This window comes from Adiantum capillus-veneris, chromosome 8, assembly GCF_014529385.1.
Source record: "Adiantum capillus-veneris isolate H3 chromosome 8, ASM1452938v2, whole genome shotgun sequence".
Taxonomy (NCBI): Eukaryota; Viridiplantae; Streptophyta; class Polypodiopsida; order Polypodiales; family Pteridaceae; genus Adiantum; species Adiantum capillus-veneris.
Window position 1 is genome coordinate 155,241,364 of NC_140938.1, and position 23,531 is coordinate 155,264,894.

Genomic DNA, 23,531 nt, shown 5'->3' on the forward strand with positions numbered 1-23,531 from the left:
GCTGCACATTACTGTTGAGCGCGCGGCGGTGTGTGCAAGTGATAGAGCACGCGAAGATGTGCAGGCCTTGAGGCTTGAAGCGGAAGCACTGTGCTGTAGAAGGGAAGCGCTAGCAGAACAAAGAGGGAGAGAGAGAGAGGGCTCACGTTTTTGGGGAAAACTCAATAAGTGAGTTTTGGGTTTTTCCACTTTTATTATAAGTGACCTTTAAAGAATGTGTCCAGGCTCAATATGAACGTGGACAAAGTATAAAAATGTACAAAAAGGGGTTATTTAGGCCTTTAACCCAACAACCTCCCACTTAAAGGCATAAATGACGCCTTTAAGTTAACCAACTCCCACCAGCTGTATGCAATGCTCATGTTGAGCCTTAGCAAGACTCTTGGTGAGAACATCTGCAGGGTTATCCTGTGTGTGAATCTTAGTCAAGGTGACTAGACCATCCTCCAATACCTGTCGGATGAAGTGGTATCGCACATCAATGTGCTTTGTCCGTGCATGAAACATGGCATTCTTGGCCAAATAGACAGCACTTTGGCTATCACATCCCAAGACAGGAGTACTAGCAGGCATACCAAGCTCTTTGACAAGTTTGCCCAACCATATGGCCTCTTTAGAAGCCTCAGTGGCTGAAATATATTCAGCCTCAGTAGTACTCAATGCCACAATTTTCTGCAGTCGTGAACACCAAGAGACAGCACCACCAGCAATAGCAAACACATAGCCACTAGTGGACCTCCTGGTATCCAAGTCACCTGCCATATCTGCATCACAATAGCCCTGCAACTTCAGGTCACTTTTGCCATAGCATATACACCTAGATTGTGTACCTGACAAGTATCTCAGAATGCATTTCACAGCTTCCCAATGTGCTTTGCCGAGATTAGACATGTATCTACTAACAACTCCCACCGCATGGGCAATGTCAGGACAAGTGGCAATCATAGCATACATAAGAGAACCACAAGCTGATGCATAAGGGATTCCCTTCATAGCATTCACTGCCACGTCATCCTTTGGGCAATCGGCTTTGCTAAGTTTTGTGTATGGAGGTAAAGGTACTCCAAGTGACTTAGCTTCAGCCATGTTAAACCTATCAAGTACTTTAGCAATGTACTTTTCTTGAGATAAGAAGAGCAATTTCAGCTTTCTATCTCTCTTCATTCTCATGCCCAAGATGTGCTCAGCATCACCTAAATCCTTCATTGCAAAAGCTGAATTCAGCTGACGTTTAAGAGCATCAATGGTAGACTTATGCTTCCCAGCAATCAACATATCATCTACATATAGCACAAGGATTATAGGACTTCCATCATTATCCTTCTTTGTATACAAACAATGGTCCGAATGGCTGCGTTTAAAGCCTTGAGACAGCATAAAAGTATCAAACTTTTTGTACCACTGACGTGATGACTGCCTCAAACCATAGTGTCCTTCTTAGTTTGCATACAAGTTCCTTTCTATCAGGAACTACAAAACCCTCAGGTTGCTTCATGTAGATATCTTCATCAATGTCACCATGAAGAAAAGCTGTTTTTACATCCATTTGATTCAATTCTAAGTCAAGCACTGCAGCGAGAGCAAAAAGGACACGCAATGTCGTAAGCTTTACAACAGGAGAAAAGATCTCTTGAAAGTCAATCCCCTCTTTCTGTGCATACCCTTTGGCAACTAACCTTGCTTTATACTTGGGCTTTCCATCAACACATTTGACCTTGTAAACCCATTTGTTAGGAAGAGCCTTTCTTCCTTTAGGCAATGGCACAAGATTCCAAGTATCATTTGCATACAAGGATTTCATTTCCTCTTGCATTGCAAGCTCCCACTTACTGCTTGACTCACATGTCTTTGCCTCTTTATACGAAAGAGGCTCTCCCTCATCTGTCAACATAACATGATGCAAAGAGGGCTCAAAGCGCTGTATCAACCTTCTGACACGAGTAGACCTGCGTACCCAATGATCTACATTCTCAGGCACAGGTTCTACATCAGGAGGCAACTCATTTTCAGCATGCTCATGCTGCTGAAAATCATTTTCAGCCATGACAGGTGGCTGTCCATCCTCATTTGGAGCATCTAAATCATGTCCTACCTCTTCTGGCTCAAGGTTAACCGGTTGATTATCAATTTCAGCTTGCGGAAATGCATCCTGAGGCTCTTTTTCAACATCAATAGGTGGCAAGAGAGGTTGAAATTTGATCGATTTCTTGTTAATTTCATAAGATGTAGCATTTTTCAGCAATTTAGCCTCATTGAACACTACATCTTGACTGCATACAACCCTCTTAAACTGAGGCAACCATATCCTGTAGCCCATTTCACCCTCTTCCCCATAACCTAGGAAGAGTCCTTGGATGGACTTGGCATCTAGCTTTGTCCTCAAGTCATTACGAACATGGACAAAAGCCTCGCAGCCAAACACTCTCAAATGATCATAAGAGGCAGGTTTGCCAGACCAAACCTCTTCTGGAATGTCATTTTTCAGCGTACTGTTAGGAGAGCGATTGCATACATGAATTGCAGTTTTCAAAGCCTCTCCCCAAAACCCATGAGGGAGATTAGCCGTGGACAACATGCAACGCACTCTCTCACATAAAGTACGGTTATACCTCTCAGCCACACCATTAGAAGATGGATTATAAGGGACTATCAACTCCCTTTTAATCCCATATTCTTCGCAATAACGCTGAAATTCAGCAGACGTGTACTCCCCCCATTGTCAGATCTCAGACATTTAAGCTTACTACCCTTTTGCGTGCTCACAAAAGCATGAAACCTCTTAAATGCATTAAATGTTTCACTCTTATTCTTTAACAAATATGCCCAGCCTTTCCTAGTGCAATCATCAATGAATGTAACAAAGTATAATGCACCACCAAAAGACTTAACAGGCATTGAACATACATCGGAGTGAATTAAATCAAGAGCATTAGCTTTGCGCGAGACACCAGAATAATAAGAAGACTTCTTTTGTTTACCATACAAACAGTCATTACAAAAATCTAACTTGGTGCCCTTTACATCAACCCTCTTCAAAGAGGAGAGCACATCAAGTCCCTTCTGGCTCATATGGCCAAGTCTTTTGTGCCACAACTCCAAATGAGAAGCAACTTCGGCCACTGCAAGAAACTTGCCAGGCAAAGCTTTGCCATGTAAATAGTACAATGTACCACTCTTGCATCCCTTGGCAATGAGCATTGATCCCTTAAGCAACTTCCATGAACCCCCATAAAAAATGGTTGTATAACCCTGTGCATCCATCTGGCCAACAGACAATAGACTCTTCTTGATGCCTGGGTCATACCTTACATCTTTAAGCATAAACTCTTGGCCATTGTTTAATGCCAAGCGCACAGTGCCCATTCCTTCAATGTCACAAGCATGGTTATCCCCAAGGTAAACCTTGCCATACTTGCTTGCATGATAAGAAGCAAAACACTCCACAGATGGAGTCACATGAAATGAGGCACCCGAGTCTACTATCCAAGACTGTGTAAGGCCATCATTTGCACTTAGCAATGCATCAATGACATCTCTACGTGAGATAAGCATGTCTTCTGCATTTGCTACAACAAAATCTGAGGGGCATGAAGCTGCAACCAAGATCTCCTCAGTGTCGGATAACTCTGTGATAACCACACTAGAGAATACATTGACAGTCTCCGAATCCTTGGAGGAGGTACCTGCTGATTTTTCTCCTTTCTTATCCTCTGTCTTCTTCTTCTCCTGTGATTCCTTCTTTCTTTCTTGCTCTGTCTTGAAATACCTGCAATTTGGCTTCTTATGGCCTTTTCTGCTACACTGGTAACAAGTCACGTCCTTATCCCCCTAGACTTGCTTTTGCTCCTGTTTTGAGTCTTGGTACCTGTATTTTGCTTATGACTTCTGCCTCTCGCATTGTAAGCAGAACTGCCACCTTCCCCACCACTAGACTTGCGTCTAATTTCCTCATTTAAGATGGAGCCTCGCACTCCATCATATGTGAGGTTGGGGCTATTACTCAAAGAAACCACAAGCGTTTCCCAAGAGTCTGGCAAAGTCATCAACAAAAATATGGCTTTCAACTTGTCATCAAAAGGTTGAAGCCCAGTATCCTGCAGCTGACTCATAACACTGGTGAAAGCACTTAAGTGTTCAGAAGCCGACTTGGCTTCGTCAAACATCATGTTCACCAGTTTGCGCATCAAATGTACCTGATTCACAGGGGTGGCATTCTCATAAGTGGCCTTCAACTTATGCCAAATTGCATGTGCACTGTCCAAGCCCTTTATGTCCACCAGAATGTCATCGGTCACAGCCATTTTGATATAGGCCTTTGCCCTCTTGTTGAGCTTGGCCCAATCCTCATCCGGCATATCCTCAGGCTTTACAGCCAAAAGGGCGTTCTCACAATCCTTGAGGAACAAAATCCCCTGCATCTTGTCCTGCCATAGGTCGAAACCTGTACCGTCAAATCGCTTGATTTCCATCAAGCTCTTGGCATCAGACGACGAGGAAGTAGAGGCCATTTGCACGGATAAAAATGCAGCAGAAAGTGTCTACACAAAATCTGAAAATTTTCAGTGATCACAATGTACCGCACGTTGCATACAATGTGCTGAAAATTTCAGCAATTAACAAGTATCCCCAATGCGTACTTACATAAACCCACAAAAGGCGTACATAAACCTCAATTTGTGTACATAAAAACAGTCCAATTCTGAATTTTCTGTAAATTTACTGTTTTGACGCATCAATTTGCATCAAATGGATCTGTTTTGAGTGGGAAAAGCAAGGGGCATTCACGGGAATCGATTTAGAACACTTGCGTTTTGTTGTTTTGACCTGTAATTTTCTGGTTTTTACTTGTTTTGACCTGATTTCAGCTTGTTTTGGAAACCCTAATCACCCTAGGTGACACCGGAAGCAAGGGGCTTCGCGATGAAAGCGGAAATTTGACGCGAGAGAAGCCTTTCGCCTGTTGTCCAGCCACCTGCGCAAAGCTTCGGAAACCCTAATATGGCTCTGATACCAGTTGTTGAGCGCGCGGCGGTGTGTGCAAGTGATAGAGCACGCGAAGATGTGCAGGCCTTGAGGCTTGAAGCGGAAGCACTATGCTGCAGAAGGGAAGCGCTAGCAGAACAAAGAGGGAGAGAGAGAGGGCTCACGTTTTTGGGGAAAACTCAATAAGTGAGTTTTGGGTTTTCCCACTTTTATTATAAGTGACCTTTAAAAAATGTGTCCAGGTTCAATATGAACCTGAACAAAGTATAAAAATGTACAAAAAGGGGTTATTTAGGCCTTTAACCCAACAATTACAAGGGACTAGGTGTACTTATATAGTCACCTTAGCAAATTGCCCTACCTAGAGTTTGACAAATAAGTAAAATAAATACCTATAGCCAAAATAAATATTGGGATCACACTTGGCAGTTCACTTGAGACTCCAGAACTTGAACAGACCCGAAGGGGGAGCCTCTCTTTTTCTTTCTTTTCCTGCGTTCATTCTTTCCTTCTTGAAATACCGAAGTAGAGGACGGCGGTGTGTGACAATGATGGTGTGTGACAAGTTGTCATCACATCGTCGTTTCGCTAACAATCTGATTCCCTTTTCTGCTGCCACTTTGACCCTTCTTTTCCTGAATTGGGTAGAGTATCCATTGTTATGCCTGATCCATCATTAATAACAATGACTGCTTTGGCGAACCAAAAACTTAACTGTTAGGTCATCCCATTCAGGAGATTTTTAGCCTTCAAGATTTGATAAACTTTGCTTCAATTATAGCTTCAGTAAAATCCCTTTCTAGTGCGAAATGTGGAAGACATCATGGATGTGACATAATGAAGCTAATTCCGTCTCGCATGTAAAATAGAATTAGATGGAGCTTGTGGTGCAACAAAGATGCCTTGAAAGCGATTATGTGAAGGATGAGTAAGCTCTTGTTTTTTGTATTAGTCCGTTCCCCTGAAGCAAGCTTAACCTTTTTGATGGCATTGCATTGACGAGCATGATAGTTTGAGAGAAGTTTTTTGTTAAATAACCTTTATCAGCAAAGGCTAATGGTATGGAGTTTGAGGATCATTGAGAGGCAAGTCAAAATATAGCGCCAGCCAAAGAGGAGCACAATTCGCGCGCGCGACACACACACACACACACACACACACTATGGTACTTAATGAAGTTTCTGGCTTATCTTTTTAACTTCACCGCCACACCATGGGACTAGGCCCGTCTCTAATACTTGCAAGTAGGTTTTTTCCTAAGTAGTTTACTACCCTATTACCAATACTTGCCGTGAAGGCGCAGGGGCTTTCTCTCTGCAACCATGGGCGGCTTCACTGTCGCGTAATGGAGTCGGTACACTCATGGCGGTTCTGCTCATTACTACGATCTGGCGGGCCGCCTCCCTCCTCTATATTAAGAGGTGAGGGCGCTTCTTTGGCCCTCGCTTAGCTTTGTTTGGTTGTTGCCTTGCCTAGAAAGATTTGCGTTGTGTTTTGACATTGAAGCATGGAGCTCACTACTACTGACACACAGGTCGGCCTCCTTGCCCATGTGTATTTCCTTGCAGGTTTAAAAAAGAAAAAAGAAAAGGGGAGCATTGTTTACTTTGATATAACTGCTGTAGAGGATGTTTTATATTAAGCATGATGCTCTTACTCTAAAACCTTGTTGTGATACTCCTTGGTGGGAAGCATATATGGCTAGTCATACTATGTCATGGTGATTGTGGTAAGTTGCGGGCACTGTAAAGGTTAAAGGTGTTATTCATATTTACTGGTTGCTTAATGCATGAGGTTTTTCTAGCCTTTTTTGATGAGGGCTCTTTTCTACCGCTCTGTTGAAACTGACTCTATTTGTTGAGGGGAACTAAGCATACCGTGGTGGCCTAATGGGCGTCAGCATACTACATGGATTAACTAATACTGTCGCTGTTTTTGCTACTGGTTGTAAAAACTATCTTTCTCTGTCAGTCGGGTATGGATTACCAACTGTTGGGCCGCTTGATAAAATTCTGTCATCAATTGGTGTGAGTATGTGACTACTCTACTTTAGCAATGGGTTTTCCTCTTGGGATTGCCGCTGCGTTACCTTGCTTAACAAAAAGTTCTCGGAGGTAATCTGATACAGTAAAGGGCTTACCGATGACTTGTTAGTACATAAGATTTTGTAATCTTGCTTGGCATATATAATTACTTAAGGGGTCGGAGTTTTCTATCTTACTTTGCTCTGGCTCTTGGAATGTTTTGAGCCCGATTGCACCATCTGGTTATTCTTACTACCTAATGGACTAGGTTAAGCTATACACTGCATTGCCTAAACATACATACATTGTTGGCTAGCCGTGTTGTTCTTTGTCTAGCTGCGCTGTAGTTTGTTTTTGTAAAAAAATGTTGGGCGGTTTTTACCATGGCCGCACTAAGGACTATACTGTATTCAGTTTGGATATATTTACTTGGGCTAATGGTGCTCCTCTCATAAACTTTGAGTACTAAGGTAAGTATAGACATGGTAAATAACATGACATATGGGGTATATATTTTTTTCAGTGAAAGAGAAAAGATGGTTAAGTGGTAATGGTTTTTTCAGAGATCATTCTACCGTAATGGGCTTCTGACGGGTTTTTTTACTAAAGTTTGAGAACTTGGAAAAATCTGGAGAAAAACTTCTCATTTTTATTACACTTGATTTAGTTTCTAGTTTTTAGAAACTAAATGACTTCAAAATGATGGTGGATTTAAACACTTGGATTAGAAGGGGTGATTGCCTTCTAATCAAAATGATATTCTTTAAAAACTCTAGTTTTTTGGTTAAAAAATGGGGGATAATAATTAACATTTTTTCTAAAAATCTATGGACTTAGCTTGGTAAGTTTTTTTAAAAAGCTTGTAAGATGGACACGGATAACAACTGGTATGGTCCATTGATACCTGTAAAACACATCCAAGGCTAACTGAATTGTTGTTTTGTTTGGATGGATGCAGGTAAGGACTCTATTTTATCTTGGAAGGGTTTTTTTAGCTTTGGCAAGCTGTCCTACAGTGGATTACACTTTCACTTACTGCTTGGGAAGTTCTTCGTTACTTTGTATAACTGGAATGAGGCGTCATTCTTACAAACATTATTTAAAATAATTCTAAGATTGAATTGTTTTTGTACTTATCATTTCATTTCTTCCAAAGCCAGATGTCTTTTGACTTTAAAAGTTCAATTATGTCATTATTTATGGTAAAATAGCTACACACACATCCTATACATAAGGTTTTTTCTCTCTGGGAAAACCGGGATGTTGGCTTTGGAAACTATGTTGGAAACTTAGTTCTAGGATTGACCCACAGTCTATAATCCCCTGGCTGGTTGACTGGTGTTAGGTGGTCCTTCTTAGACTATTTTTCTGGTCTCCTGCTCATGGCTATTATAGTCTTTGACTTTGCCGGTTTAAGTTTGCAGCCCAACTTACTGAATCTGATCTTATTCATGTTGTTATATTTCCTTTCAGGACCACAAACCCTTTAGAATGACAGCTCGCATGAGTGTCAAACACAACCCTGAGAATCGTACAAAGATTTTGGATCAAATTAAGTTGTACCTAAAAAACAGTAAACAAAAAAAGCCTTGGCAATTAGAACCAGACCCCTCCTTGCTAGAAAGGCAAAGGATTGTATTACTTACTATTGTAAGTAAGTATATCCTCACTTTACTTTTTTGGATATGTTGCAGACTCTTGCTCTCTCTCAAGGATTGGAATTGACCTCTGAGCCTCTCTCTGTAGCCACATGTCTAGTTCTCAGATGTATTAACAGCCTGGATGCTTCTCAACTAATTTATGACTCGGCTCTTACTTCAGACAAGAAAATGTCTATTCTACACATGCTGTCTTTTAATGATTGGGTTAAAGTTTTGGCCACCTTAGACAAAGACTCCAAGGAAGGTGTTAATTTGATCACTTAGTACATTGCACAACTTCTCATTCTCTCTCTGCAATACCAACAAGAGCTTGCCCTATTCTCTTCCTCTGGGGCAGATCTGTCTAATTTCTTAAGGAAGCTGTGCGGCCTCAATCCGTCCTTCGTTTGTACACTTGCCACCCCGACTATCCCACAAACAGGTGGTATTTTTTGTAGGGATAGTGCGGCTCTTGAAGCTGTCAAAGAATTCCATAATAATCTTTGTTCCCTCAATGACTCCAACCTCTTAGAAATGGTGCCAAAAATCTCTAAGGTTTTTCCTTTCTTACCTATTAGACAGATTGAAATCGAGTCCTTTGGTGTAGACCATCAGCTTTGGGTTCTTCCCAACAAAGCTTTCTTGGCACTCATTCTGAGTGAAACGTGGGTTTACCTTGCCAATCTCCTTGCCTCTACTGTGGAAAGACTATAGACTCAAAATCTTAAAAGGTGGACAATTTCTTGACAAAGGAGAGCTCATCAAAGCACCCTTCAACTTCAATTTCATTGACCATTCTAAATGCCCTTCCAATACTGGCCTCTACATCCGTACTAAAGGGAACATGGAGTTTGCTAAAAGTAACCGTGACTTCTACACTGAATCCATCTGGAATGTTTTTCGGCCCTATGTTAAATGTGCCTGCAAGTTTCTTGACCCTAAAGCTTCTTGCGAATCCAACATCATGTGGTTTGATCATGCCATTTGGTTCATTCTCAACCATCTTGAACTACTCTTCCCGGAAAAACCGGTGGATTTTCACCTCTCACTTATTTGTTCTTGGTTGGGGGACCAAGCTAAACAAATTGTAATTGCTCAGATTGCCTTTAACACCTTTCGTGGTTTAATGCTGGACATCTTGAAAGAGCTGAAATCTGATGAACCAGAAATCTACCTAACTACCTATGCTAACTACAAAGGTGTTAAGATCATCACTAGCTTACTTAAACCATGTATTGATGACAGGGTTGTCCATGTTTGACGTACGGGACGTTCCGTACGACTCGTACGTTCCGTACATGAGTCGTCCAATTTGTATTTTTTTTATTTTTTTATTTTTATTATTATTATTATTATTTTTATTTTTTGCTTTGCGGGGGCGATTTTTGGTGTGGGAATGTTTTGCATCTCGACTGCATTTGAACAAGAGCCCAATGGTTGCATTGGCTCAAACAACCATAACCTATGTGCGACGAGGCTCGGGTAGCGGATCTACTATGGCCGCCATCACTTTGGAGATCATGATTCTTCTTTCTTCGGACATTGCCGTTTCCAATGTCCATGGACAGATCTTTCATGTTCTAACTTGTAAGACTTAAGTTACAAGTATTTAGTACTAAGCAGTGTCTCTAAAAAAACGGGGGTCTAGTGTATTTTAACCGGCTGAAATTATAAAATCCCGGTTAGATTTTGAGCTTGCCTTTAAGAAAACCGGCAAATTTACACAAGTTTTAGTGTAATTACCGGCAAAAGCTTCAAATTTTGACCTGAAAACCGGGAGAATTTCCTTATTTTGATCGGTTAGGAAAAATGTTTTTTTCTAGCCCTGGTACTAAGTACTAAGGTCAATGTCATGACTCATATGATCTATCATGTGTAAGATGCATGATTTTTTTTGCATCTTACGTTACGTCACCGTACGTCTAATTTTTTTTAGTTCGATTAGTACCGCACGTCTTCGTACGTGTACCCGTCGTACGTGACCGTACGTGTCAACTATGATTGATGAGGATGATTTCCCTGCTCTGAAAAGACCCAATTCTCTTACTTCTCCCAACTCTTTTACATCTTTTTTAACTCCTAGCTCTTCTTCCAGCCGGGGGAAGGTTCGTAGCTACACTAGGGGAAGAGGCAAAAACTCTCTCATCAGGAATTTTCTTGAATTGTAATCCTTGGTGATTTGCAGGTTATTACAAGCCCTTGCGGACGAAGGTCTCTCATCAAAGTTGCTCCTAAACATGACTCTATTTACGTACACTGTCTCTTCCACAATGTACTTCTCGATTGGATACAACCTAGAGCTCTTTTTTGTGAGTGCTTTGACTTACTTTTTGGCAATCACAAATTTTTCGATAATGTTCTCATTGGTTGGATATATCAACCACCCGTTAAAAACTTGGTGTATAATAATGATTTCCTTACACATAAATCTGTTCCCTATTGTTCTTGCTGTCATTTTACCACATTCTGCAGGAACTTTGATTCATATGGAATGCACGTTTGTACTTGTGATCTTAGCATCGTTGAGAATATAAAGATACGAAAGGTCTTGGCCAATGGGCTCAATCACATACCTAACTCTTCTAAAAACCCTTATCTCACTCTGTCAGCTGTACTATGTTGCCTAACTAATCTTGTCAGTTCTCTCCGACTGGAGAAGACAGTCCTACTGGACTTAACTAAATTAGTGGAAGAATGCTTCATTCAGAAAGGATCACAGATTCCTAGAAAATGGTTATCCATTGATAACTCATGGCTAACATCACAGCTTGCTCTTGATTTTCAAAAAATCTCTCACAAATGGTTCATAGTTGGGCTTGATAAAAGCTCTAATTGTCCCACTCTTATGTGTAAAAACCTGGCATGGAATGTTGCCCGTGATTGAGTCTCTGGGAAAGAATTCATTAGGATTAACTCCTCATTACAAACAGTTACCAGTAGGATCTCTTAACACTTAGGTAATTTGGGCTATTATATACATGACACTAAATTACCGGTACTATTTCCGACCTATAAGTTACATAAGCATAAGTTCAGATGGATTTCTGACGCTTCGAATGGTACCACACACACACACACACACACACACATAGAGTTGCTTTCTCTGAAATAAGTGCAACATCCACTTGGAACCAGGTGCAGGAGTTTTACTGAGCAACTTGTTTGTTGAGCTCTGTCTTCTCTGAAGGTTCAGCCTAAGAGCTTGCATGGTCTTTCTCGTACTCAAGAACATTCTAGGTGCTCCATTAATCAAAGCAGTTTTGCCCAAATTTTTCTATGAATTTGTTGTTTGCTTCTTATCATGTGTCTGTAACTTCTTTCTTGATAAAGTACCTCTTTGACATAGCCTAATGTTAGCACCAATTAAGAAACTAAGCCTTTGTTGTAAGGTAAACACTTACATCCTAACTTCGTTTTTTGCAGATTAAAATTCTCATGTCAAAGGTAAAATATTCTCTTGATTTGTCAGGTTTATGTTTTGCATAAGTGTTAATTTTCTGGGTTTTTTAACAAGTGTGTCTGCTAAACATAGCCTTTCAAAATCTTGGTGCTTAAGCACCACCAATCCAGTGCTATCTTTGAAAAGTTGAAAGGTCGTTCCTGATGAACAAGAGGAGTGCTTGAAGAGTTAATTTTGGATAGTGCTACCTACAGAGGTCTTCAGTGGACTCTCCAATGAGGCTCCGTCAAGAGAGTTTTATGTTTTGAGCCCGTGCATCATTCTCAGAAACAGTAATTTTATTTGTACCTTTGTGAAAGTCAACATGTTTCTTGTAAAAAGTTGAGAATTTAAATGCCTGGAGCAGAGAGTGGCTGAGATCAGCTGTCAAAGCCATTGTTATCGAAACAGCAAGAATTGATGTCAATTTTCTGGGTTTGGTATTTGGTGGACCTCAGCCAGAGTCATTGTTCTGTTATCGCCGTAATCCTCATGAGACAAAAAATATGTAAGCCTTGCTTGTTGCAATTTGTCAATGGGGGGTAGCAGGTCAGGTTGCAATCACAATTCTGGTGATGAACAGAAATTGCAAGAACAATGATAAGAAATTTCTGTTCTGGTGATGAACAGAAATTGAAAGTACAATGATAAGATGCCTGAAATTTGTTTCTTAAGCCTGCATTGTAATGGTGGTTTTCTGAAGGCAAACTACATGGTGGGATTTTTGGATCGTGACATAATCTTTTGATCACCAAATTAAAAGTGATGGAGGAAATGGATATATTCCATGGCTTCAGAATAGCGCTCCTGATGAAAAATCAGGGCTCCATTATTAATTTTAAGTTTTCTTATGAAACAAGTGTAATGGATTTAGTGAGGTAAAGTGTGTTGCTTAGCATGTTTCTAGAGCAATCTAGAAGAAGCTTAGTGTTGAAGAGGAAATGAAAGAGACATTAGTGTGGGGTTTTCGATACCAAGAGGAACAACTAGAAATGATCATGAAAAGAGGTGTAGAGAAGTATAGCAATTACAATCACATTTGAGTCACCATATTGTCATCCGATCCTGTCATCAAAGAAGGTGAGAAGCTGTGGTGTTTAGATGGTCTTTGGCTCGCATTCTTTGCTGATAGCGTATCATTTTGTGTTGCCTTGTTATACAATTATTTGGACATCTTGATTTCACAGACTGTTGCAGTCGAAGTTTGTGTTGAACGACTGACATCAGAGAGCACAGTTTCCGAGGATGTGCTCCTCGTCTGTGAAGGCTTAGCTTTGCCCCCAGAACTTTCGAACTTAGACAGGCTCAGTGTTGGCATGGCTGCATATGCTTCAAGAAGCGTGAATGCAAACAGGTCAGTTTTTAAGAGGTAGAGGAACTAGAGCCATCATTGATGTCAATGTGAAGGTCTTCTTTTGATGGTGGACGTGGTATCATTTTTCATGGTCTTCCTTTAATGCTCAATGCAGCTACTGATACCTCTGAAAATATGCATTTCTTATCTGTTATCTTAGTGATTCATGCATACACAAATATCTTTACATGACTTACACTACTTTTTTTTTTTTCGAGAAAAAGATCCTTCTATTAGTTAATGAAAACTGCCCATAGGGCTACAACCACCTCTGCAAGAGAGGGCTACAACAAGCATGATGGAGAGACTCTCCCAATGAAAAAACAGCATATATACAATGAGGCTAAATCAAGAGATGGGAGGAGGGAAGAGCCACACAGGTGGACAGTAGTGCCATCTGAGCACCCCCTGGACTATGGTGTAGAAAGGCCCAGGGCGCCAGAGTCGAAGGAAAGCCTTGCGGCGCTCCCGCATGCGGTCGGAGCTGCCCTGTAGTCCCTCAAGCTGTCCTCTGAGAGTATGGATCAGCTCTAGCCAAAAGTCACGAACAGTCTCTGCTGGTGGCATAGGGCGAGCCTCAAAGATGCGGAAACAGCGGGCCCGCTAGATGAACCAAAGTGTCAGGCCACTGATGAGCTCCCAACACTCCTCTCTCTCACTGCACCACTCCTGTGGAGTAAGCTCTGTAGCAGGCTGGAGTGTAGGACGCCCCCCCTGTATCACTATCATCCTGCTGGTGGAAGATAGCTCAAACTGAAGTGCCGGGCCCGTGAGGGTGGACCAAGCGGTTGCCCCCCAAGTGTACTGTCGAGCCGTGGAGAGAGCAGGCATCAGCCGAAGAACACGTAGCCACACCTGCTGGGCCGAGGGACAGTCCCAAAGACAGTGATGCTGACTCTCCACCAAATGGTCACAAGCTGCACATGTGGCTGAGAGACCACTATGCACTAGCCAGCTCCCTACTGCTGTGGCTCTATGTGCGACCAGCCACTGAAACAAGGTGACTCGCCTCAGTTGTCTGGAGTCCCACAACCTCTCCCAAAAGTCTGCCAAGAACTCGACTATGAGACCCTCCTCCTGCCAATGATGTGCTGCAGCGGGGAGGGCTTCTCTCTGTGCTGCTAGTATATGACGTCCCAGTCGAACAGTGTACTGAAAGAAAGGGACTTCTGGGTGGTCTGCAGAAGAGAAGGGGTCCCTCCATAGCCACTCACCAGGATCCCACTGTACTCGTGCCAGCGGACAACACTCCCAAGCCCATAGCCTCCAATGTCATGTCTCAAGAACTGCTGGGTTAGGGTCTATGACGCAGGTCCTCCCACAGATGCCCACTACTCGGATCCTCTGAAAACAGCTCGCTGTAGTCGTCTCCCACCTTGAAGCTCGAAGAACAGGGCTGAGACAGACTCTGAGCAGGCCCTGATTGAAATGAGAACCTCCAGTCGTGTGAAGGCTCCCATCCACCGGGGTGCTACTGGCTCGAGAGGCGTGAGCCACTCAGCTGGAACTGACTCTGTGATGTCCTGACACATGCTCTACACCCCTCTCATGCCCTGTAGCTGGAAACCCTGCACCTCCTCTGACAAACCTGTGAACTCTAGCCAGTCACCTAGAGAGCGCGCTGGACCTGCTGCCATGGGACCCCAAGAAACATGAGGCCGACTACCAACCAAGTGGCCTCTTTGAGTGCTAACCATGGGGTTCCAGACGAGGGGCTGCCGTAGGCGCTCCTCCGTGCACGTTGGCTGTCTATGCTCCAGGCCACGCCGTAAGAGCTCCCAAGATCGAAGCAAACTCACAGCGAAGCGGTCCTCCAGTCTCCTGCTCAAACCAACTCGGCGCAACTCTGTAAAGATCCATCTGGTCGAAGGTTGCCAAGGGCCTCCTGACTGAGGCACCCTGGCACGAAGCCTCTACAGTAAGAACTGCTTCCAGGGCTCCTCTCCTGGAAGAAGTCCTCTGACTACGAACTTCCCAAGAAGGGCTCTGCTCTGCTGTGCTGGATCAATGATCCCAAGCCCGCCCTCCCTGAGAACAAGGAAGTGTGATGACCGACCAAGCCACCTTGGCTCGGGCAATCTGAGTGTCACGACCTGACCAAAGGAAGTTCCTGATTAGCCTCTCTACCTGTTGATACAAGAACTCGAGAAGATCTAGCAAGAAGTGATGTACCACATAGTCGCCAACAACACCTGGTTGGTAACTACTGCTCTACCAGCCAGCGAAAGTCGTGCTGAGCTCCAATGTAACAGCTTTCTCCTGATGGACAGGAGAAGAGGAGCAATCTGCTGCTCAGGGGACAAGTCCAAACCAACCTGACAACCCAAGTACCGAACTGCAGTCCTTGGGGGAATCCACCTGAAACCCTCGCCTGGCATCCAATATGGCACAGGAGCACTACCAACCGAGAAAGCCACTGTCTTTCTCCAATTGATCAGTGCTCCCGATGTACAACAGAAGGTCTCCAACGCTTGCTCACATCTGTGCAGATTGGCCTCTTGGCCATCTAAGTATAAGGCTGAGTCATCGGCAAACTCAGCGTCCAGTAGCTCATCTCCCCGAATAGGGAGTGCTAAGCCCCGTAGACCAACTTGCTGTGACACCAAAAATCTGCTCATTGCCTCCGCATAGAACAGAAAGAGAAAGGGGGCAAGAGGACAACCCTGTCTGACCGAGCGTGTGAGCATGAAGCGCTCACCTCTACCTCCTGCCAAAAGCACCTGACTGTGTGCCTGTCTGTACAAAGCTGACACCCCTTTGATCCAAGCATCTGAGAAGCCCATCCTGCATAGAGTGCCCTCTAGAAAGTCCCAGTCAACTCTGTCGTATGCCTTCTCAAAATCGAGAAGAAGAATCACAAGGTCCTCCCCACGGAGCCGTGCCAGGGCAGAAGCCTCCCAGAAAGTGAAGATGTTGTCAAGGATACTGCGTTCCTTGACAAAACCTGTCTGAGTCCCATGTATAAGGCTCTCCAAAAGTGGCTGAATCCTCAAACTCAGAGCCTTGGCAAGAATTTTGTAGGTTGAGTTGAGGACGGTGATGGGGCACCACTGTCGAATCTCATCCAAGGAGCCACCCTCCTTTGGAATGAGGTAGATCAGGCCCTCACTCATGCTATCAGGCATCACTCTTGTGTGCAAAATGTACTGAAAGGCACTACAAAGATCTGGGCCAAGCAGGTCCCAATACTCCAAGAAAAAGCTGGGAGTCAACCCATCCTCACCTAGACAGCTACCACGAGGAAGGGCCCTAAGAGCCGTGTGCAGCTCCTCAAGCTGAAGTGGCATCTCTAGCCTCTGGCGCATCTCCTCTGTCACAAGACAAGGCATCTGTGCCCAAACCTGCTACCTGCATGCATCCTGCCGCTCTGACTGGGGCTCAGCTGACAGTAACTCACGGTAAAAGTCAGTAGCAACTGCACGCATATCCTCGGGCTCACAAGCAACTGACCCATCGGGTCTCCTCAACTGATTGACCTTGGCATGCGAGTGCCGAGGTCCCACTGTCTCAAAAAAAGCCTCAGTCACTCTGTCACCTACCTGAGTCCACTGAGATGCCTGTCGGTGGAAGGCAAACTCATGGCGCCTCTCCTCTGTGCTAGCAAGCTCCTGTCGAGCCTGTTGTAACTGCTCCTCCAACCATGGACTGTCTGGATGCTGCTCCTGCATCCTTTGTAGTGAAGCAATGCCTCGTCTGAGACGCTGCTGCTCCTCTCTCGCTGCAGCCCGGCGAGCCAGAGACTCCTGAAGAAAAAAGTGGCTCAGCTGAGCTAGGCCTAAGGCCACTCTATCTGCAGGTGGAACCTGGTTGTCCATGCCCTCTGTCCAGAGAGCCTCTACCCTCTCTCTGAGTGCTGAGTCCAACAAGACCCGCTCTGGGATGCGAAGCATCGTGCTCCCACTCCTCTGCCTGTCTGCCACTGTGAGGATCACTGGTGCATGGTCCGAGAAGGATGTCCCTGCCAGGATGCCCAATGATCCCCCCAAGTCACTGAAGTGGTCATTAGTGTAGAAGCGATCTATCCGCGATAGATTCACTCCTCTCACTCTGCGGTCCGATCTAGAGAAGGCAAGACTGTCTGGAGGCCTCACTAAGCCAGAGTGCTGCCATGTATCTGAGACCCTCAAAGTCATACACAACCTCTCCCAAGCTGCTAACTCGACTCCATGCACAGTAGCATGGCTGCCTCCAATCCTGTCAGAAGGGTCCTCCAACATGTTGAAGTCCCCTCCTATACACTAATGGTCGGCCTGCGGCAAAGACTCAACAATCTGTGACCAAAACTCTGCACGAGCACTCGCCACATTGGGCGCATAGATGTTCAGGAAGCCCACAAGGCCACCCTGAACCTGCATAGTAATCCACTGAGCCTTGCCTGGCACAATAATCCCTCTGCCCACAATGGCATGCTGCAATGAATCCGCAATACTCATACATACCCCACCCTGGATGCCTCCAGGTCCAAAAGCAGCTGACCAAAAGGTATCATATCGTCCACGCAAAATCTGACCACATCGCCGAATGGGACTCTCACACAGATGGTGCTCCTGAAGCATAGGGAGATCAATCTCTCCTCCCACAAGGCAACGCTGAAGCTCCTGACGCAATCGGCCCCGCTGTCGCTGAAACTGGGGCCCACCTAGTCCCTGCACGTTCCATGAGACGATCCTCATGGTGAGCGAGAGAGAACAGATGCTGCCGCAGCAGCAAGACGTGCTATCTTCGAGGCTGGCTTGGATGGGGAGTAATCCGCATCCGAGTGTCCTTTAGATAGGCGAGACTGCAGTGAGTGCCTAGCCCAAGCCCAAGCAGAACGAGCCGTGCGTAAAGCAACCTCCTCTGTCCAGGAGTCCTCATGAATGTATACATAGCAAGGCAAACATTGCGTATCCGCAAAGAAGTACACCACAATGTGCCTACATCCTACTGTGTCTGGGGGTGTCACCGCAAACTTGGCCAATGGCCACAAAGTCTGCAGCAAATCTGTAACTCCAAGTTCTCCCATGTGATGAGAGAACTCAAGAACGTGTGCATGCAACCATCCCAACACTGAGTCGAGGGACCACTCTGTCTCGGCCCTACCACAGAGGGGGAAGGAGAAACCAACTGCTGAGTCCAAGGCCTCTGTCCCCCTAGCGGCGAGGAACAAAGCATGGACCCTGAAGCAAGCTGCCTCGTGGTCTGTTGTGGAATCGCCGAGAAAGCGAGTGAACCCGTAGTCGAAGAAGTCCCAGCGGCGTCGGAGGTCAATGCTCGTCAGACCACGAGGGATAGCTGTAAGGGAAGATGTTTGAATCTGCAGAGGGGGCCGCAAGATGGGCTGACCCTCTTTCGCTAGGCAACTCGTGGAAAAAGCGTTGCCAAGAGATCTCCTAGCTGCCGGAGAGGGACCAATCTCCTGAATCGACTGTGGAACTGGAGCAAGAGGGGGGGGGGGGGGGGGGGGGGGGGGGGGGGAGGAGGAGAAGAGGGGCGGGATGGGGCGACAGAGGAAGAGGGGCGAGGTGGAGAGGCGACGGGAGCAGGCGGGGGGGGGAGGGGGGGAGGAGGAGAAGAGGGGCGGGATGGGGCGACAGAGGAAGAGGGGCGAGGTGGAGAGGCAGGGGGGGGGGAGGGGGAGGGAGGAGGGGAACTCTGAGGGGGAAGCGGCTGTCGAGGGTGAAGCGGAGGTGGAGGTTGGCGTAGGGGACTCCTCTTGCTCAAGAGGACCAAAGCGGTTCCCCGTGGGAACCCATTGCTACCGAGTAGGCACTTGGGGGCCACTCTGAGTGCCAGGCTGTCGCTGTGGCCCTTGGCGTCGACGGCCACGGGCCTGCTGCCACCCCTCCTCCGCTGGAGCCCCAGGCTCGGAGGGTGGCTCTGAATCTGTGCGCTGTGCTGCTGACTGTGGCTGCGGCCCAGCCCTGGTAGGCTGGGGCTGAGGCTGTGGTACATGTCTCGGCCTCCTCCGTGGACAGGCCTTCGCTAAGTGGCCCATCTGTCGGCAAATGAAGCACTGGTTCGGGAGGCCCGAGTACTCCACACTCTGTCTAAACCAACCCCCACTTACCCGAGGCAGAAGGATGACCTTCGGGAGCGTGTGGGTATCTCTGACCAAAACTCGAACTGAGGGGATGCCAGCCACCTTGGCAGCTACTGATGCTGCCGTACGAGGTGTCTCCAGGACAGTCCCGATGGCGGAGCTGATCCTGGAAAGAAGTGGTAGGTACTCCTTCTGTAAACCCGGAAAGCAGACTGAGATGGGGATGTCTGCCTCCTCTACTAGAACATCCGAAGTCGCGTCAAAACTATGTCGCCACTGTCGAAAGTGGGCACGTGATGCTCGGATGGCCAATGGACTCATAGCTATGACCTTGGTCGCCATCTCGGAGGTCTCAAACTCGATCTGGTAGTAACCCCGTCCAAGAATCTGGACATCCAAGATCTTGCCCACCTCTGCGAGAAGATGGGCCTGGAGAAGGTCTCGCAGCTCTCCTCTGCTAGGTCGGGTGCCGAGAATCTTGCAGATGACCGACGTCGCTTGCAAGCGCTCTACCTCTGCGGCTAGGCTCGCTTGCTTTGCCGGTGAAAGAGCAAGTCGAATGGTGGGCTCAGCGGGGTTGGGCGAGGGGGCTTCGGGCGAGTCCCTCTGTGGCGGAGCTGGAGCCTCCATCTGTGTCTACTGCTGTGACGGAAAGGAGGAAAGAGAGACAACGCTGTCAACGACCTTGACGAGCACTGTCCCGGTACTGCCAATGCCAGCTGAAGGAAATCTTCGGGAAGGAAGGCGAAAAAAACAAAACAAAGGAGGCCGCGGGGGGGGGGGGGGGGGGGGGGGATATGGCAGCGGCAGAGGGGTAGCGGGCTGAGCGGCAGAGGCAGCGGGCGGGATGGGCGAGTGGCGGGCGGGGTAGCGGGCTGAGCGGCAGAGGCAGTGGACGGGCTGGGCGAATGGCGGGCGGGGAAACGGGCTGAGCGGCAGGGGCAGCAGGCAGGCTGGGTGGCACAGCGGGCAGCGGGTGGGGTGGGGGGGCGCGCTGAGGGGCTGTGAGCAGCAGCTGCAGGCACAGGGCGCGCGAGGGCAGGGGGGGGAGGGCAGCGATGGCGAGAGGGGGGGGGCGCGGCAGCAGCAGCGAGCCAGGGCGTCGATACATCAGCTGAAAGATGACTTACACTACTTACTAGTGCTTGATTGATTGGTGCATGATAACTTTTAAACTGAATTGGTTTTTGTCTCTTTCGATATTGTGAGTTCAGTCAGATATGAGATCCTTAAAATTGGGTTCAATCTTCAGGGTCACACCTAAAATCGGCAAAGCTCTGGCTGCATCCTCCGAATCATCAACTGAAACACACTGGTTTTTTGAAGCTTGTTTCGCCGTCACTGAAGCTATGAACTCGGGGGATATTAGCATGGAGACTCAAGTTAGACAAACAAAGGCAATTTCTTGTGTTCAAATATTTCAGCCGCTATAGTCGTAATGGGCTTTTGTTATGGCTAGTTGTGTAAGTACTCAAAGCTCTTGTTTTTGTTGACCAGGTTCTGTTCTTTCAGGACTTCATCTGTACAGCAGTAACTCCAACGATTGTGCAAACATTGAAAACTAAAGTCAATTGGGAAAGTTTTGGCCTGTACATTAAAGATGTTCAGCTCTTGGAAACGGGGACAGCCATTATAGAGTGGGAGGGCTCAACAAGGCTGGAGAGCATTGAACTTGCCCTGCACAGATATAGAAGCCGTATCCTGTTTGTAGTGGATAGGACTGGATAGCATTGTCAAAGTACTGATGGATAAGTACATGCAGGAGCTCTCATTATGGTCTCAGTCGTGCTTTCCAGCCTTAATCAGAATAAGATCAGATAAAGGCTGTCTCATGGTCACGAGAAGTGTCTGTTTGTAAAAGGTGCGTGGAAGATGCGTTACATGACCTGAAGCTTCAAAATCCACACCTTTTCATCAGTCACCAATCATCAGAGGTTTGCTCACATAACTTGTGGTTTCTGTTGCTAGAAGGGGACAGAAATTGGAATCACATCGTTTGAATGTATTGTACAATAAAAAGCATAGCAAATCTCATATAGACATTTTTCTCTCTCGTGGAAGCTTCTGTTGAGATTTTTTGCACAATTGCCAGAAGTCTATGTTGATGCAACTTGGAAGGGAATGATTTTAGTTAATCCAATGGCTTACACTGACCAAAGGTTGTTGCTACTTAAGTTCTAGATTGTCTAGTAGGTTTCTTTTCATACTCTGTGGCATTATTAAAGAATTGACTTTATTCCTGGGCTGTGGTGTGGTGTTATTGCTGTTGCTCTTGTTTTCCATTGTTTTGGTGGATGCTGTTGAACACTGAGTCTGTTTTGCAATTACCCAGATGTTGGAGCTCTTGCCAAGTAGACCTTCTGACACTGATGATGACGTTTTTATTTCAGTTGCAGAAGCATGTTCCGGACTTATCCAGCTGTCTGGCAAAGTTGATATCAGCATCGTCTGATGTAGCCTTCAAAGCTAGCTGTGCTGAGATTCTTGGGCTTGTATCTGCGGATTTCAATGATGTAGATCTATGTATAAGAGCGAAAGTATTGCAAGTGATCGAGGATTTGGACATGCAATCTGCAAAAGCACGGAGGACTCGGAGTAGCAAAGCTTGTAGTGGGCTTGAAGCAGATAAATGCACCGTCCTTGAAGATGACGACGAAGGAGATGAATACGACGGTTCGGAAGGAAACAGCATATGCGATTATCTGTCTACATGAAGTATTACAAATTGTGTACATCAGTTGCTGGCTGACCTTGTTGACAACCTAACAAGCATGTCATGTTCTTTTGAAATGCAGGTGAGACACAGCATCTCAATAGAGTGCTAGCATCAACAATTTATCAAGTGTTCACTTGCAATAGATGCCATCACTAACAAACTGATGATAATGACATCCAACACTCCACTTCAAGCATGGATAGATGTACATGTGGGTGAGCGCTACCCTCTGTGCTGAAGAAAGTTCAAAGAGGTATATTTATACTTTACTTCACCCTTTCAAAAATTTGCAAATATTAGTTGACAAATACTCCAGCAAAGAGGCAGTTGGTAATCTGAGAGGGCACTTTGAGAGCTTTCCTATGATTTTGGACTATTAATTCACAATCTTGAAAGGTGGTACACCTTTAACACATAATATTTAGAAAATGCTTGTAACTTAAGGAGATTGTGTTTCAAAAGTTTATAAATTACTATTAAACACCTTCAAGAAGTTGTAGGTCATCTCTTCCCCTACCAACAAACATTGACATTCAGAAGCCTACTCTTTATAAAAGCCAAAATTGTTCTTTAAAAGCAACTTGATCTAGTCCAACATGATGATTTAAGTCGGTTCTTTAGGTTAAGACCGTAAATATTTACTCTAAGGCACCAACTAGTATAAATCTTATAGATGAAGTCACATTTGGAAAGTTGTAATGTACGATGCATGTAAAAACCATACAAGTATGTAGATGATAGTATAGTATACATTCGCCCATCTTGGTTCTTGTCAAGAAATTGTGTATGATTTGTCGATTTAGTGTTATTGCTTAAAACCTTTTGAGCTATGCCTAGTTTTTAGTTAATGCCTCTAACCCCCCCCCCCCCCAACCCCAAGGTAACCAATTTTGAAAATGTCAAAATCAGTCTTGCAATCTTCATAAATATGAGGACTCCATAAATTGTATTTAGCTGGTGTGCAAGTACAATCAACATGATGCAGCCTAGAGCATACTTAAAAATGCATGAAGCTTAAGTATTACACCCACATGGCGAAGTACATTTTACTACACTCTCAAACCAATTTTTTGCTCTGCATACAACACTAAGGAGCGTAATTTTTACGAGTACTTGATCATAAAACTCGGAGACAAGAGGCTCTCTACACTAATGATAAAATTTTCTCTAAAGGATTTGTAACATATTGTTCTTTAAAGGACATAGACCTTTATCCAAAATTCAACAAAAATGGGCAAATTAGTCTTGTCAAGATACCAAATTTCCTTGGGAAAGTAGAGTCTGTTCTCAATGGACTATTGTGAAAGCCATGTGTAACTAAATAAGTATTTATCTCCTCATACCGAGCACAAG

At 45.3% G+C, this 23,531-nt stretch overlaps 1 protein-coding gene across 9 annotated transcripts in view; it reads left to right on the forward strand.

Annotated features, from left to right (window-relative positions):
• Positions 1-22,748, forward strand: part of LOC147453207 (type 2 DNA topoisomerase 6 subunit B-like) — a 47,197-nt gene extending 24,449 nt beyond the window's left edge. For 2 of the 9 annotated variants that reach the window (XM_086518672.1, XM_086518674.1), the window contains 7 exons: positions 10,833-10,956; positions 12,071-12,091; positions 13,274-13,455; positions 20,715-20,859; positions 20,960-21,158; positions 21,275-21,396; positions 21,853-22,748. In XM_086518672.1, the coding sequence (XP_086374798.1) occupies positions 10,833-10,956; positions 12,071-12,091; positions 13,274-13,455; positions 20,715-20,859; positions 20,960-21,158; positions 21,275-21,396; positions 21,853-22,176 (1,117 nt within the window). In that variant the 3' untranslated portion in view covers positions 22,177-22,748. The remainder of the gene's footprint in view (positions 1-10,832; positions 10,957-12,070; positions 12,092-13,273; positions 13,456-20,714; positions 20,860-20,959; positions 21,159-21,274; positions 21,397-21,852) is intronic. The other 7 variants (XM_086518673.1, XM_086518675.1, XM_086518680.1 and 4 more) reach the window with 7 other exon arrangements.
• Positions 22,749-23,531: the final 783 nt, after the last annotated feature.